This window comes from Apium graveolens, chromosome 8, assembly GCF_009905375.1.
Source record: "Apium graveolens cultivar Ventura chromosome 8, ASM990537v1, whole genome shotgun sequence".
Lineage (NCBI taxonomy): Eukaryota > Viridiplantae > Streptophyta > Magnoliopsida > Apiales > Apiaceae > Apium > Apium graveolens.
Window position 1 is genome coordinate 252,475,093 of NC_133654.1, and position 15,409 is coordinate 252,490,501.

The window sequence follows — 15,409 nt, forward strand, 5'->3', positions numbered from 1 at the left end:
TTCATATAGTGTTTTGAAATGAAATTGAATATTTGCTAAATGTTGTTATGTGTTCATCATTTACAGATTTACTATATACGTTATGTCTTCTGCACTATCACTCCGGAGTATACTAGATGCTCACAAGTTGACTGGTCCTAATTTTGCTGACTGGCTTCGAAACTTGAGAATTGTTCTCAGGGTTAAGAAGCTTGAATATGTACTTGACTCACCTAAGCCTACTGAACCTACTAGCGATGCACATAACGATGAACATGTTGTGTATCGTAAATGGATAGATGATGCAAATGTTGCTCAATGTATCATGCTAGCTTCCATGAACATTGAGCTACAGAAGCAACATGAGCATATGGATACTCACACTATCCTTATGCATCTACAAGAGCTGTATGATGTGGCAGGGAGGACAACTCGATATGAGATATCGAAGGAGCTGTTCGGTTGTAGGATGTCTAAGGGATCATCTGTGAATGACCATGTACTTAAGATGATCAATTTGATTGAACGTCTTGGACAACTTGGTTTTTCCATGGATGGGGAGCTGAGCCAATACTTGGTCTTGCAATCACTTCCGAGTTCGTTCTCGCAGTTTGTTGTGAACTTTCACATGAATAAGCTGGATGTCAGCCTGCCTGAACTCCACAATATGTTGAAGACTGCGGAATCGAATTTTCCCCCTAAAAAGAGTTCTGTTCTTCTAATAGGTGAAGGTTCGAATCCTAAGAAAAGGAAGAAGAACCCTTCCAAGAAGAAGAAAGTAGGTGAGAAAAAGCCGGTTCCACCAAAAGCTAAAGACCCCAAGAGCAAAGTTGTTTGCTTTTACTGTAACAAGGTGGGGCACTAGAAGAGGAACTGCAAGGTTTACCTTGCAGAATTGAAGAAGAAGAAGGGTAGTGAGACTACCGCTTCTGATTCAGGTATGTTCATGATCGAAGTTAATATGTCACTAAGTCAAATTTCTACTTGGGTATTAGATACCGCCCGTGGTTCTCATATTTACAATTCGTTGCAGGGACTGAGGAGAAGTAGGACTCTTGAGGAAGAGGAGGTGATTCTACGGATGGGAAATGGAGCAAGAGTTGCTGCTGAAGCTGTAGGATCATTTCATTTACATATGCCTACGGGCAAGACTATTGTTTTAAATAATTGTTATTTTGTTCCCTCGATTGTGAGGAATATTATTTCTATTCCCATGTTAGACTTGGCTGTATTTTCGTTTGTTATTCATAATAATAAATGTTCAATTCTTAGAGATAATGTTCTTTATGGAAGTGGTATTTTAAATAATGGTCTATATGTATGTGACGTAGAGCATAATTTACTACAAATTGAATATACTAATAAAAGAAAAAGGGATGATGAAAATCTCACTTTCTTGTGGCACTGCAGACTTGGTCATATTAGTGAAAATAGACTCCGGACATTGCATAAGGAAGGGTTACTTGACCCCTTTGATTTTGAATCATATACTACATGCGAGTCTTGTCTATTGGGTAAAATGACCAAATCTCCATTTAGTGAACATGGAGAGAGGGCTGCAAATTTGCTAGGATTGGTACACACAGATATATATGGACCAATGTCTACGCAAGCCATGGGTGGATTTTCATACTTCATTACTTTCATAGATGATCGATCTAGATTTGGATAGGTGTATTTGATGAAACACAAGTCTAAAGCCTTTGAAAAGTTCAAAGAATATAAGCATGAAGTAGAGAAACAAACCAAACATAGTATTATAACCGTTCGATCAGATCGAGGTGGTGAATACTTGAATGGAGAGTTTCTAGATTATCTCAAAGAAAATGGTACAGTCTCACAGTGGACTCCTCTATATACTCCACAGTTGAATGGGGTATCTGAAAGGAGAAATCGAACTTTGTTAGATATGGTTCAGTCCATGATGAGCTATGCGAATCTTCCAGTATTCCTGTGGGGTTATGCATTGAAAACCTCAGCATATTTACTGAATAAGGTGCCTTCCAAATCTGTTACTCAAACTCCATATGAGATATGGAAAGAAAGGAAATCGAGTCTTAAACACGTTAAGATTTTGGGATGTCCAGCTTATGTTAAGAAGGTTGACCCAGATAAGCTGAAATCTTGATCCGTAAAATGTAGTTTTGTGGGATATCCTAAAGAGACTTTAGGGTATTACTTTTACACCGATCATAGGGTGTTTGTCTCCAGACATGCTACCTTCTTGGAAAAGTAGTTTATCCTTGAAGGAAACAGTGGGAGCAAGATTGAACTTGATGAAGTTCAATAAGCACAAACTACTACGGTTCAAGTGGAAACACCTATTCAGACTGAACAACCTTCTGTGGAATAGCCCATTCGTAGGACAGAGAGAGTGTCTCGCCAACCTGAGAGGTATTATGGCCTTGTCATTGAGAATGACAATGAGTTGTCAATCATTGATGATGACGACCCTATGACCTATAATGAGGCTATGAGTAGTGTTGACTCAGAGAAATGGCAAAATGCCATGAAATCTGAAATGGAATTTATGTATACCAACCAAGTATGGACTTTGGTTGAAGCACCTAAGGGTGTGAAACCTATTGAGTGCAAATGGGTATACAAAAGAAAGATTAGAGCAGATGGCCAGGTGGAGACCTATAAGACCAGGCTCGTGGCAAAAGGATTCAAACAAAGGCAAGGGGTTGACTTTGATGAAACTTTTTCACCTGTAGCCCTGTTAAAATCAATTCGGATTTTGCTTGTGATTGCTGCTTACTACGACTATGAGATTTGGCAAATGGACGTGAAAACGACCTTCCTCAATGGGAAACTTGAAGATGAAGTGTATATGACACAGCCAGAGGGTTTTCTTTCCAATGGAAATGACCATCTAGTGTGTAAGCTGTTGCGAACCATATATGGTTTAAAGCAAGCTTCTCGTAGATGGAATATCCGTTTTGATAAGAAAATCAAAGAGTTTGGTTTTATCAAAAACATAGATGAACCGTGTGTCTAAAAAAGGGTTAGTGGGAGCGCGGTAACATTTCTTGTATTGTATTGAAAGAGGAGACGTCAAGAGAGTTGACACACATAACAACAAAGCAGGCCCTTTAACAAAGCCACTTTCTCAAAGTCACTTTGATCGTCATAAAGACAAGATGGGTATTAGATACCAGAGTGATTGGCTTTAGTACAAGTGGGAGATTGAAAGAGATGTGTCCTAAGTCCAATCATGTATGATGATTTAGGAATAATTTTTATGTAATCTGTTTTGATTTCATTGATATTAATAAAAGACTTGTTTTGGTCTTATTGCAGGCTTTATCTATTTAAGTGTTTAAATAAGATATACCATAGTTTATAGTAAAACTTTTTATGGATTATGATGATATCATAATAATGAGACCTAAAAGATGATAACTCTGAACTTAAATATTTCCTGGTCGTAGGATTACTAACTGGTAATTAGTAATCCGCAAAGATCGGTACATACTATGCTTGCTTCATTATGAAGGATGTCTGTTCTCATAAACATTTGTGTGGTGACACTATAGCTAGTATGTAGGTGCTTATTATAGAATAAGTTCACTGAACATGACTCACACAGCTGAACAACTGATGGAGTTCACTCACGTGTCAGCAGATGTTCACATAGTGATAGTTGTACAAGTATCCTTAGACTTGAGGTCATCATAGTCATCTTGTGTACACTGAACTATACTTTGGTTTAGTTCTTAGTCTCTAGGGACAATAATAAGGGCTCTACTGAGTGTAGGAATTTGTACACGAAGATAATGTATGATCAATAAAGGATCTACCCCTTCCAGTGAAGGAAGAGAATGTTCAATGCTGATCCACTTATGCTAGTTCAGGAATCTCTGGCCAGAATGAATGAAATTAGAAAGGAGTTTCTAATTCACATTAATTAGAACTAAGCATAGTGAATGGGAAATCATATGATTAAATAAGATAGGCTTGACACGAGTTCCATGCCTTGTATTTAATCAATGACATTGCAGGGTAGAATGAATTAATTGTACGGTAACTATTCACTGAATAGGTTCTTGGTATTCTAAGCAGTGAATTCATATTATCCGGATAGTCGCGATATGCTGAGAAGTATCCCTCACGATGTAGAATAAATATGACTAATTTATTAATCATATTTAATAAATTAGAGAATTTATATAAATAATGATAAAATAGTTTTATTATTATTTATTTCTACTACCGCCTTAATATTGAACTTACAGGGTCACACCATAAAAGATAATGATTTAATGGTGGAGGAATTAATTAATAATGGCTGGTAATTATTTATTTGTGAAATAAATAATTAATTAGCAAATTTAATAATTGATTAAATGAGATTTAATTAATTATAAATTAATTAAGAAAAGTTCTTAATATTATTAATTAAGAATTTAATTTTGGAAATTAAATCTAGTGAGAGAATTATTTTTCTAAAGTGTTTAGAAAAGGGATTAATGATTAAAAAGTGTTTTAATATTAGTTAATTGGTTAATAAGAATAATCAATTAAATGGTTAATAATAATAATATTTTATGGAAAAAATTTCAGCTGAAAATTTTGCCTATAAATATACTATTATAAACCCTATTTGCCTTAACCCAAAATTCAAACCCTAATTCTAAAGTAGAAAAAGAGGAAGACAACTAATTCTCTCAACCTCTTTCTCCCTCCATTATTTTGATCTCTTGGTGGATACCGGTGGAGTGCTTCACACTTGAGGAGCAGCTACTAGGGATCTCCGTTCATCGTTCTTGGATCGTTATTAAAGGTTAGTAATCGATCCCTCGATTTATTCACGATTTATATGCGATTATATGGATTTTATATCAAGAAAGATGTTTTACCATGCTTCTGTGATGCATAAAATCCTATAGTATATATATCAATAATTTAACTCAATTTACAAATCAAGGAGTGATAGTTTCTATAAATAAGTATGAAATTCAAAATTTAAAAATATAACAAATAAAGGAGTAAATCATGCATGATTGATTAGTCTAAAATCTTTTTCCATCGATAGCTTGTTTTTTGAATTTCAAATTATAAATGTAGATTAAGAATATTTATACAAACATACCAAATCAATACAAAAAAATAATAATAAAATTACAAAAAAGAAAGATTAAAAGACACGACATATCAAATCAATACAAAAAAATTATACTAAAATTACAAAAAAAGAAAGTAAAAAGTCGAATAAAAAGAAAAAAAATTGAAAATAGAAAAATGAGAGAGATAAATGTCTGATATAATTTGAAATAGTAGTTTTTGAAGGTAGATATATTTGAATAGATAGTTTTATCGTATTTGTGGCTAAAATTGTGGATCTTGAGTAGCACAAATATAATATTAATTGGGTAATTTGATTGGATATGAGATAATTAAGAAAATTTGAATTTCAAAAAAAAACAATTGAATGTGTAAATAAAGAATGAGAGAGAATAAGGAAACCAATAATTATGATTGAATTAGTGTTGTAACGGATATGAGAAAACCATGTAAATCTTTCCTTAGATAAGATGTTTAAATTTTAAAATTCAAATTTTTTCCATGTTTAGTGTTTTGATGGGTAAAAAAATGGGTAAACTTATATGAATATATACATGGATATATAGATTTTATACTTAATATGGGTCATGGGTAAATTTATTTACCCATTGGGTAAATTTTGTGGATATATTCATTGATCTAGTGATTTTATATTTAATATAGATCATGGGTACCCATTTGGAAAATGGGTAAACTAAGGAGTAGTTATCGAAAATATACAGATAAGAGGATTTGATGGGTTATTTACATTTGTTTTGAGTTCTCGGGTGTTAATTAAATATATTGATTGATCATTACAATCATGGGTATTTTTTGGGCTCCCGCAAGAGTGCCAAGTGCGTGAAGTATATGCATTTCTACGAAAATAAAGGATGTGATTTAGCTTTGGTCTCATATTTTATTTTTATTTGTGGAACTCATGTTAATGTATAAGGTGTTCATTATATGTCAATTCTTTCGTGTTTGTATAGTTTTTCGTGTTGTGTATTTAAAGGCTAAACACAAAATTGGCCAGTAAAAATTCATATATTTTCGTGTTCGTGGATTTTAGTTTTCGTCTCGTTTTCGTGTCGTGTTTCGTGTAAAATTATAAACTTATATAAATAATTAAATAAATATAAATATTGAATTTTAGGTAAAAACAATTTACAAAATTCTATGATACATATACATTTATATAATTTTTACTTAGAACACTATAAAACTAAATGAAAGTTTGGTAGGTAATAGGTCTGGTCATCTGTGATTATAGTAATATTAAAAATAAAATACTATCATAATTAATATTCATAGTATAATTATATAAAAATAAATACAATTACAATTTGTCATCTCGGGGTTAAACAAAATAAAATAAACTATTCACTCATGTTAAACAAAATTATAGTATTGATTCAATTTTAAATAAAAGTAAAAATAATCTGAATATAGTTTGTTGGATTTCCTAACTCGGCCTAAAAACAAATACAATAAATACTATTGATTTAGAAAAAAAAAATACTATTGAACAAAAATAAAATATAATTAAAATTTGAAATATTATGTATTATTTATTCGGTCCAAAACACAAAAAAAAGATGACTTTGGACAGCATGAGTTCAATCTAAGTCGGATGAAACGAAACGAATCCATCCCGACAAAAATAAAATAAAAATACAAACTAAAATTAGTTGGATATGGTACATAAGGCTCAACCTAAATAGTTTATAGTATCGATATACGTAAAATCACAATTAAATTAAAATTAAAGATAATTTTTATATTATTGATCCTAATTAAAATAAAACTAAAATCAATCTAATTCGTTGCTATATATAAAAGTTTGATAATCCAGATGTCGCTACAATAGATTTTCATATTATTACGTGGTTTTTTCAATTTTTATAATATTTATACTGGTTAATTAAAGCAAAATTTGAGATAATTCGTTAATGAGTATAATGGCGTCGAGTTAAAACAAATCGATATATACTTTCATCTAGACTAAAAAAATGTATACAATTGATTAAGAATAAAGCAAAACTAAAATAATAAAATAATCAGATTACCTTAAACAAAATAATATGTCCTTTTATCTGGGGAACATAATTTTTTTACCACTAATCCGAGTTTAAGCAAATTAAACCAAAATGAATTTAAATATAATTAGTTAAATTTGGTCTATATAATAGATTAATACAAAATAATACATAGGATTTATTCGAATTAAAACAAGACTGAAATCAAGTTAAATATAATTCTTATACTATTGATCAAAGCTAAAATTTTCGTTTTAATTAAAACATAATTATTTTTTTTAAACATACCTACATATATTAATAAAACCAAATGTTTCAACCATTAATATTGTTTTTTAAAAACTAAAATACCATTTTTTCAAAAATATTACTAACTTACACATATATGTATATTTGTAATCCAATCAAATTATTAAACTTTCATCCAATTAAATTATTAAACTTTCAAATTAATAAATTTTATATCTCAAAAAATTCATTTCATATTAAATTTAATATATATATATATAATATATATAATATAAAAATAATTCGTGAACTACACTAGTTTTAAGTTAACTAGTTTATAGCCCGTGTTTTGCACACGGGGATTTCAAAAATTATTTAATAAAATAAATAAATAAATTTATAATTTAAATTAAATAATATGATTATGAAATATTAAATTATCTATATAATAAATATATTACATCTACATATGATCATAAATTTATTTAAGAACTACTTTCGTCACATATGTTATTTTTATGTTATATATTTTATGAGATTATTTTTATAAATATATCTGTTAAAATTTAAATTTTACTTCAAATTTGTATTAAAAACTTACCATAGGTGGTTTTCAAAAAAAAACTTACCATAAATAACACAATTCATATTTAAAATTGTATTATAAAGTTTCTATAATTAAAATGGATCATAATAATTAAAATGGGTCATAATAAGTACATGGATCTTTCATAAACCTAATATGAATACCAAACTTAAAAATGGATAGTCACTGGTCAAATTAAAGTCAAAAATCATATCTGAACCAATGCATACCAAGTCTTAGTAAAGAGTTATCCAGCAATTTATAATATATAGATTTTATTAACTAGCAAAAAAACCCATTCTGCTACAACAACTTACCATTAGTGAATGTTTTTTGGACGTTTGTATGGACTTAACATAGGAGCAGGGCCGAGAAATGCTAATGGACAAAAAAAATAGCTCCAATAATTTGCTAAACCGTGTCTTAAAATACTAAAGCTCTTCTTCCGATAAAGCTCTATTTCAATTTTAATAATAAAATATTAATGTGATATCATTTTAGAGCATCTCCAACGGTATTGTTAAATATAAAATTTACATATATTATACCCTAAAATATGTATCATTGCAACGTTAAGTATATAATTTTAGATAACTAAAAATATATCATCATCTATTATAACCGTAATCTTAATTCTAACCCATTATTTTTTTGAGCAAAATTCTAATCCATTTTATTTAATTATAACATGAGCATATTACATTAAATTATATTTTCCAATATTTAACTTCAATATTTTATATAATGGTAAGTGTAAAAATATTATTTTATTGTTAATTAAATTTATAAAAATTCTAATATAAGATATGTTTTAATTGTATATTTTATTTAATATGTGAGTAGTGTTTGTTAATCTATTTATTTCATTTATTTTTAAATATATTATCATACTTTCAGGTAATCATAAAAATTATTTATTTTTAGTTTTATAATGTTTAGTTTAAAATATTGATACAAATATAAAAATTTTATAAATTATTATTAAATTTCCTTTTATTTAATATTATTATTTTATTTTCTGTAATATATATATATATATATATTTAAAATTAATAAAAAAATGAAATTTTAAATATAACTAATGATTATAACTAGCAGGAGGTTCAACAAAATTTTACCTTTAACTAATAATTTTAATGAAGATACTTTTACACCCTTCATTTTTCTTTACTCCATTATTACATTTCAAATACATTACTATTATAATAATAGGAAATACAAATAAGGTACATTATTATATTTCAAAATTATTATTATTACCATAATAATAGGACATAAAAATAATAATTATTGTTGGAATTCATATATACTAACAACGTCTCAAAGACACTATTTTTTTTATAATATTTATTTATAGAGCAAATTACAGAAACACTCTTAGAACATGATCTCAGATTTAAGAAAAATATAAATTTATTCAAATCTAATATAGATTTCCCAATAAGATTTTACAAAATTTTTGCAACAACCGGATATGCTTGTGATTAGTGGTCCTTAAATTTAACATCCAATTCTTAAGACTTAAAAATATGATTAAAAAATTTCCTTCTATTTAACTAACCCACAAATCACATATTAAAATTAGCAAAATAAATCAATAGTCACATATTGAATTAAGAAAAAATAGATTTTTATTGAGATATTCAATAATTAAATATTCATTATTTCATTTAGCAAAGTAAAGAAAATAATTTGAACTTTAATACTGTAAGAAACTAAAAGCAAGTACACAAAACACAAACATACATACATATCTTAATGTAAGTACACATTCAATCCACACCCAAAAACTCATCTTCTCTCTGATTCAATCATCCTTAACATGGACACCAATCATGATTCTAAACCTCAATCCAATACCCCCAAGACCAATTCCGACCAAAACCCAGTTGCTAATTCTCCGGCCGCTGCTGCCGTCGCCGGCGCCGGCGACTCTAACTCCGTTCCGGCGGAGAATAACAACGATGGTCGTCAGATAAGAACACCCTTTACTGAACTTAGTCAGGTTGATGCTGATCTTGCTCTTGCTCGTACTCTTCAAGAACAGGTAGTTTTGTGTGTATATGTTGGCATTGATGAAAAGATTTGTTCGTTTTGGTTTGTTTGTGTTTGTTTAAGTGTTTTGGTGATTACCCAGATGGGATTTTAAGTTCTTTTGTGTATTTTTGTGTGTATGTATAGTTTTTGTTGTTTTTAGTGTGCTAATTAGGTGGTTTTGGTGATTTGATTGTGTTTAGAGGTGGTTTTGAATGGTGAAGTTGATGAAAAGGTTTGAACATGTGAAATGTTTTGTGTTTTCGAGTAGAGTGGCTTGATGGTTTATGCGAATTTGTAGTTTTTTTGTTAAATTTTTTATTTTTTATGGTATGTAGTGGTGTTTGGTTGTGGTTTGTTGATGAAGTTTGGGATGATTTTTGTTTTGAGTAGGAAAGGGCGTATATGATGATTAGGATGAATGGGGATGTGAGTGATTATGGAAGTTGGGAGACTGGAAGCTTTGTGGCTGAGGATGAGGATTTTGATGATCACAGTGAAGATGAGTCTGATGATTCTTTAACTTCTGATGCAAGTGATGATCATGAGCATGACCATGAATCTGATGAGTCTGAGTTTGAATTTCCTGTTCTTGATGATGTAGAAGATGATGATCATGATGATGATGATGACGGTGACTCTGATATTGAATTAAACCCTGCTGATTTTCCAAATGACGAGGCTTATGCACGAGCCCTACAAGATGCTGAAGAAGAGGAACTGGCTGCTAGATTGCGTGCACTTTCTGGGTTAAACCAGAGTTAGTGTTGTAGTTTAATTACTTTGTTTTTATCTCATTGAAATTCTCAGATTTGGTGATTGATGAAACTCTTACACTTACAGTGGTAGCTGGTTACTCTGAGGAGCTAGAGGATCATGGTGGTAATTCTCAGGTAACATTTTGTTGATCTCTAGGTTTAGCTGTTGCAATTTTAGGTCTACTGTTGCATGTCTATTCATATAACGCACAATCTTGGTGATTGCATTATTTGAAAATGTTTCTTAATGCTGGCAGCCGGTTCCATCCCGATAATAGATTTTAATAGGATATCTTCTCCACTTCAATATCTGAATCTTTTTGTGTATCAGCAAATAGTAAGTAAGAACACAATGATATTGCTCTCAAACTTTAAAGATGCATCCATAGCCTACGCAGGATCACATTTCAGGAAAGAAGAAATAGCCTTAATAAGCTGCAGCACCTAATTTAAAAAAAGAAAAAGAAAAAGAACTGCATGTAACTTCTGCTTGCCCACTTCAAAACCAGTAAGAATAAGTTGCACTTCTATCTGTAATTCCTTCCCCTCCTTTTTGTATTCTTTTCGTTCAAATGCATCTAGAGACGGTGTTCACAATGTTGAGTGGAGAAAATGATGTAGGACAATAACTAAAACGATATAACATGCAAAGATTATATGAATTCTCAAGAAAAATCAATAATATTATTCTCAATAAAAAGTGTATAATCAAAGCTTAGTAATATTGTGGGGGATTACATCAAATTAATTCGTTATTTTCGTTCCTCATCAGAAAAATCGGCCATTTGTTAGAACCTCTAAATCAGTATCCGATTTCTCTTTTTTTATATTTTTGCTTGGTGATTATCATATGTTGTTCTACCTGATAAAGTACAGCTTATGTTCTTTATTTTGTGTGTCACCAAATAGTATGAACACGCTGATATTGTTCTCAAAACTTAGTTAGATGCATATATAGCCTATTCAGGATTACATTTCAGAGGATTACATTTCAGGGAAGAAAAAGTAACCCCTAATAAGCTGCAGAACCTAATTTTTGTATAAAAATGAATTGCATGTAACTTCTGCTAGCCGCTTTAAAACCAGTAAATATAAGTTGCACTTATATTTTTAATTCCTTTCCCTTTCCCTCTTTTTCTTATTTTTATTTTTTTCGTTGGAATGCATCTAGAGACAAAGTTCACAAGGTAATTTGGAGAATTTGGGCATTTGTTAGAGCCTCTAAATCAGTATCTAGTTTCTCTTTTTTGTATCTTTGCTTAACAACTATTATATGTCGTTCTACCTGATAAAGTTCATCTTATGTTCTTTATTAGTCATTTACTGTATTCATGAACCTTGTTGAGTTGATTCTGATAATCACCTTGTTATTGGGTCTTGCAGGATGCCTGGGAGGAGGTTGATCCAGATAATTTATCATATGAGGTAAGTCTGATGTTTTCCTGCAACTGTAGTGGGCTCACCACTTATTGCTAATCTGTTTATTTTGCACTTTATGATTATCTGTCGACTTTCTGTGTTTAGGAATTACTTGCGCTGGGTGACGTGGTGGGAACTGAGAGTAGAGGGTTGTCTGCTGATACAATAGCCTCATTGCCTTCGATGAGTTTCAAGATGCAAAGCAATCAAGATGGAAACATGGAATCGTAAGTTTGTATGCTTGGTCAGTTACTTAAAGGAGGGTTATATGCTAAGGTCAATTTGCAATTGTGTTTCAGGTGTGTAATTTGCCGGCTGGACTACGAGGAAGGAGACACCTTGACTGTGCTTTCCTGCAAACACTCGTACCACCCAGAGTGCATAGACAACTGGTTACGAATAAACAAGGTACTTTTTCATTCAATTTTTTATATATACTAGTGTCACTTGTATCTGTAATCCAAGACCTGAAGGGTGTCTTTATCTAGTATCACTTGTCCAGCTTTTCTTTCTCGAGGGGCTGAGGGCAGAAAGCCATTCACTTGTCGTTGACATTTGACAATACAACAAAATATTTCATTTGACTTAAAAATATCTCCTGCTCCAGTATGATATATATTTTGGGTGTTCTTCTGATGCTATCTCATTTTCACCAGCTTGACGCAATATCAATATAGTAATCGTTTTGAATTAAACAAGTTTTTATCTGAAGACTAGAAACTACAAAATTTCCAGGCATTTGTTTATATTAGCTATACTCTTTTATTTTAATGACCTGCCTGGAGAAACCTTAGCAGTAGGTCGATTTTGAAAGCCTTTTTTATAATGATAACATTAATAAACTGGGATATCTGCCTGACGAGGCTTGGTTTTTGCGGAGAAAGCGGAAGTATATGGACATATTATATTTCTTGAATCTGAAGATGTTTTTTCTTGATACATATCATTCTTTATACAGCATCACCACGGTGTTAAGGCGTCTTCATATAGAGTATGTCTGTATGTATTGCATATAGAAGCACTAAAATGTGCCTTCAGGGTCAACTGGCTGATACACACACATTACATACAGACACGCACAGACAGAGACACGTACACACACATTCTGTCAAGTAGCAGAATGGTGCACTAGGAATTTTGTATAATATGTCATAGAACAAATGAGCGGTTTGCGTTCAAATTTTAAGTATAAAAGAATATCATTATATTTGTTTACGGTTGAAAATCGAATAATTTGAGAAGAAAGCTTGTTCGATACCTCAAGATTTTTCAAGCACGTTGTAATTTAGGACCTATCAAGCTTAACTAATGACTTAAACAACTCCATTATTGAATTACTAGTTAGTACTTCTAGTTTGATACATCTTGAAGCATTTATCTAATGCTAGGCTAAATTTGCAGCAGAGTGTTAAACTGTACTTTAAATCTATACATCTTTTTTCAGAATTCAAACTTCTATGGTGACACATGATTAAGCTCTGTTGTTTGCATAGTTTTAACTTTTAAACCTCATCCACAGCCAAGGGTGATTATCAATATTTCACATCATCAACTGGACAAGGATTTCTCTTTAGCTTCTCTTTTTCTTGTTTCCATGTTGTCAGGCAAAATAATATGGCCATCAATATATCCGTGTTCCCAAACTAAAAATAATATTTTTTTTGTACATGAGTAGTGCACTAATTGAAGCAGACAAAAAAAGAATAGAGTGGCTATGGTGATTGTTATACTTGTCGGATTGAACTGCTTATATGTTCTTGAACTTGATTTTTGGCATATATTCATTGTTTTTGTATTTTTTTGTCTATCATTTGCCAGAGAACTTATAGATTGATTAAATATTCCATGGTTGTAGGTTTGCCCGGTTTGTAGCACCGAGGTCTCCACATCTGGAAATAAGTAGTGGAGATATCAATGATGATCTTCATCTTCAAGTATCGAAAATATGTGGGCAGACAACAGAAGTCGTAACTTGGGTCTTGTTCTATATAATTATGCTTCTTGTTGGCATAAAGACTGTACATTTCTGTTTTTGTATACATTTTTGGCACTGCACCAATGCAATTAGCATTCGAACTTCGGTACTTGCCAGATTTTGCTTTGCTTAAAACTGTAGATTATAGAACCAAGGGGGGTGGCCTTTAGAGCAACCCCAATGGGATTGAGGTGACATGGAAGTTTTAAGGATTGAATTTTGCTCCCCAAATAAGGGATTGAGTTTTCTATCTTCTAAAAATTAAAGGGGATGGGGAGCACCATTGGAATGTTTTTTTTCATTTAAAACCCCTAGATTTACATTTCATTTTTCTATTTATATCAATATATGACATAAAATCAGGTTTTTTAATTATTGATATAAATGATGAAATATGTATAATCTAGTTGTTCCAACATTTAAATTACGTAGCCCTAAAAACATTTAATTAATTACAGCTAATTGAAAAACACCCAAATCTGGTGTCATTTTTCAAATCAAATGTACAATTTTTTTAAGACAAGGTTTTATTAGGATAAACCCAATCCGCCAGATGGTTGGATAAATTAAAGATATTTCAGAGCAATTTTATACCCTCTTTATCCGGTTTAATTTTATATAATTTTATTTTTGAGATGTCCATCACAATTATATATGTTTCGAAAATGGTAGAGTTTTAAAATATAAAAATAACTACACCCACTTAAATTTACTATTTTCTTACACTACAATTAGTTTATATTTTAAATAGTAATCGGTCTAGTCGTTTTAACCAATTTTCTTACTATTTTCTTTACTAAATTATATTTTTTCTTAACCTCACACCTCCTATATATAACCGAGGGAGTAACAAATTAGGATACATCCAGTTTGGTACATAATCATTTATACATTTTATTTTATAGTTAATGGGACTTCATTGGTTGATACATAATTCTTTTATACTTTTTATTTTATAATTATCGGTTTTCATATAGGTTGATACATAATTCATTTATACATTTTATTTTATAGTTGACAGGGTTTTAGGTTAACAATTTCAATTCAATATCTTACCCCTGCATATGCACAATGTGGTATAAATTCGTATAAATCTTATGAGGGAAATAATTGGGAGCCAACGTGGGTTGGAGGACAACCAGTCAACCCACAGCAATGAAATATTGCGGGGGAAAACAATATTTCAATGCGGGTCTTGACTTCCGCAATGAAACATTGCGGGATGTCGCCATGCACAGGAAACATTGCGCATTCCGCAATGTTTCATTGTTGGGCCGCAATGTTTCATTGTTGGTTAGGCTCTCAGTTTTTAATGTCCAAATTGCCCCTCTCTTTAGCTTATTCT

The 15,409-nt window shown here is 30.9% G+C and overlaps 1 protein-coding gene across 1 annotated transcript; it reads left to right on the forward strand.

Annotated features, from left to right (window-relative positions):
- The first annotated feature begins 9,599 nt into the window (after window positions 1-9,599).
- Window positions 9,600-14,316, forward strand: LOC141678211 (E3 ubiquitin ligase BIG BROTHER-related-like). The gene is made up of 7 exons (XM_074484478.1): window positions 9,600-9,925; window positions 10,306-10,672; window positions 10,756-10,805; window positions 12,054-12,095; window positions 12,195-12,316; window positions 12,389-12,497; window positions 13,945-14,316. Exons 1-7 carry the CDS (start codon window positions 9,701-9,703, stop codon window positions 13,990-13,992), a joined length of 963 nt encoding a protein of 320 aa, XP_074340579.1. The 5' UTR covers window positions 9,600-9,700; the 3' UTR covers window positions 13,993-14,316.
- Window positions 14,317-15,409: the final 1,093 nt, after the last annotated feature.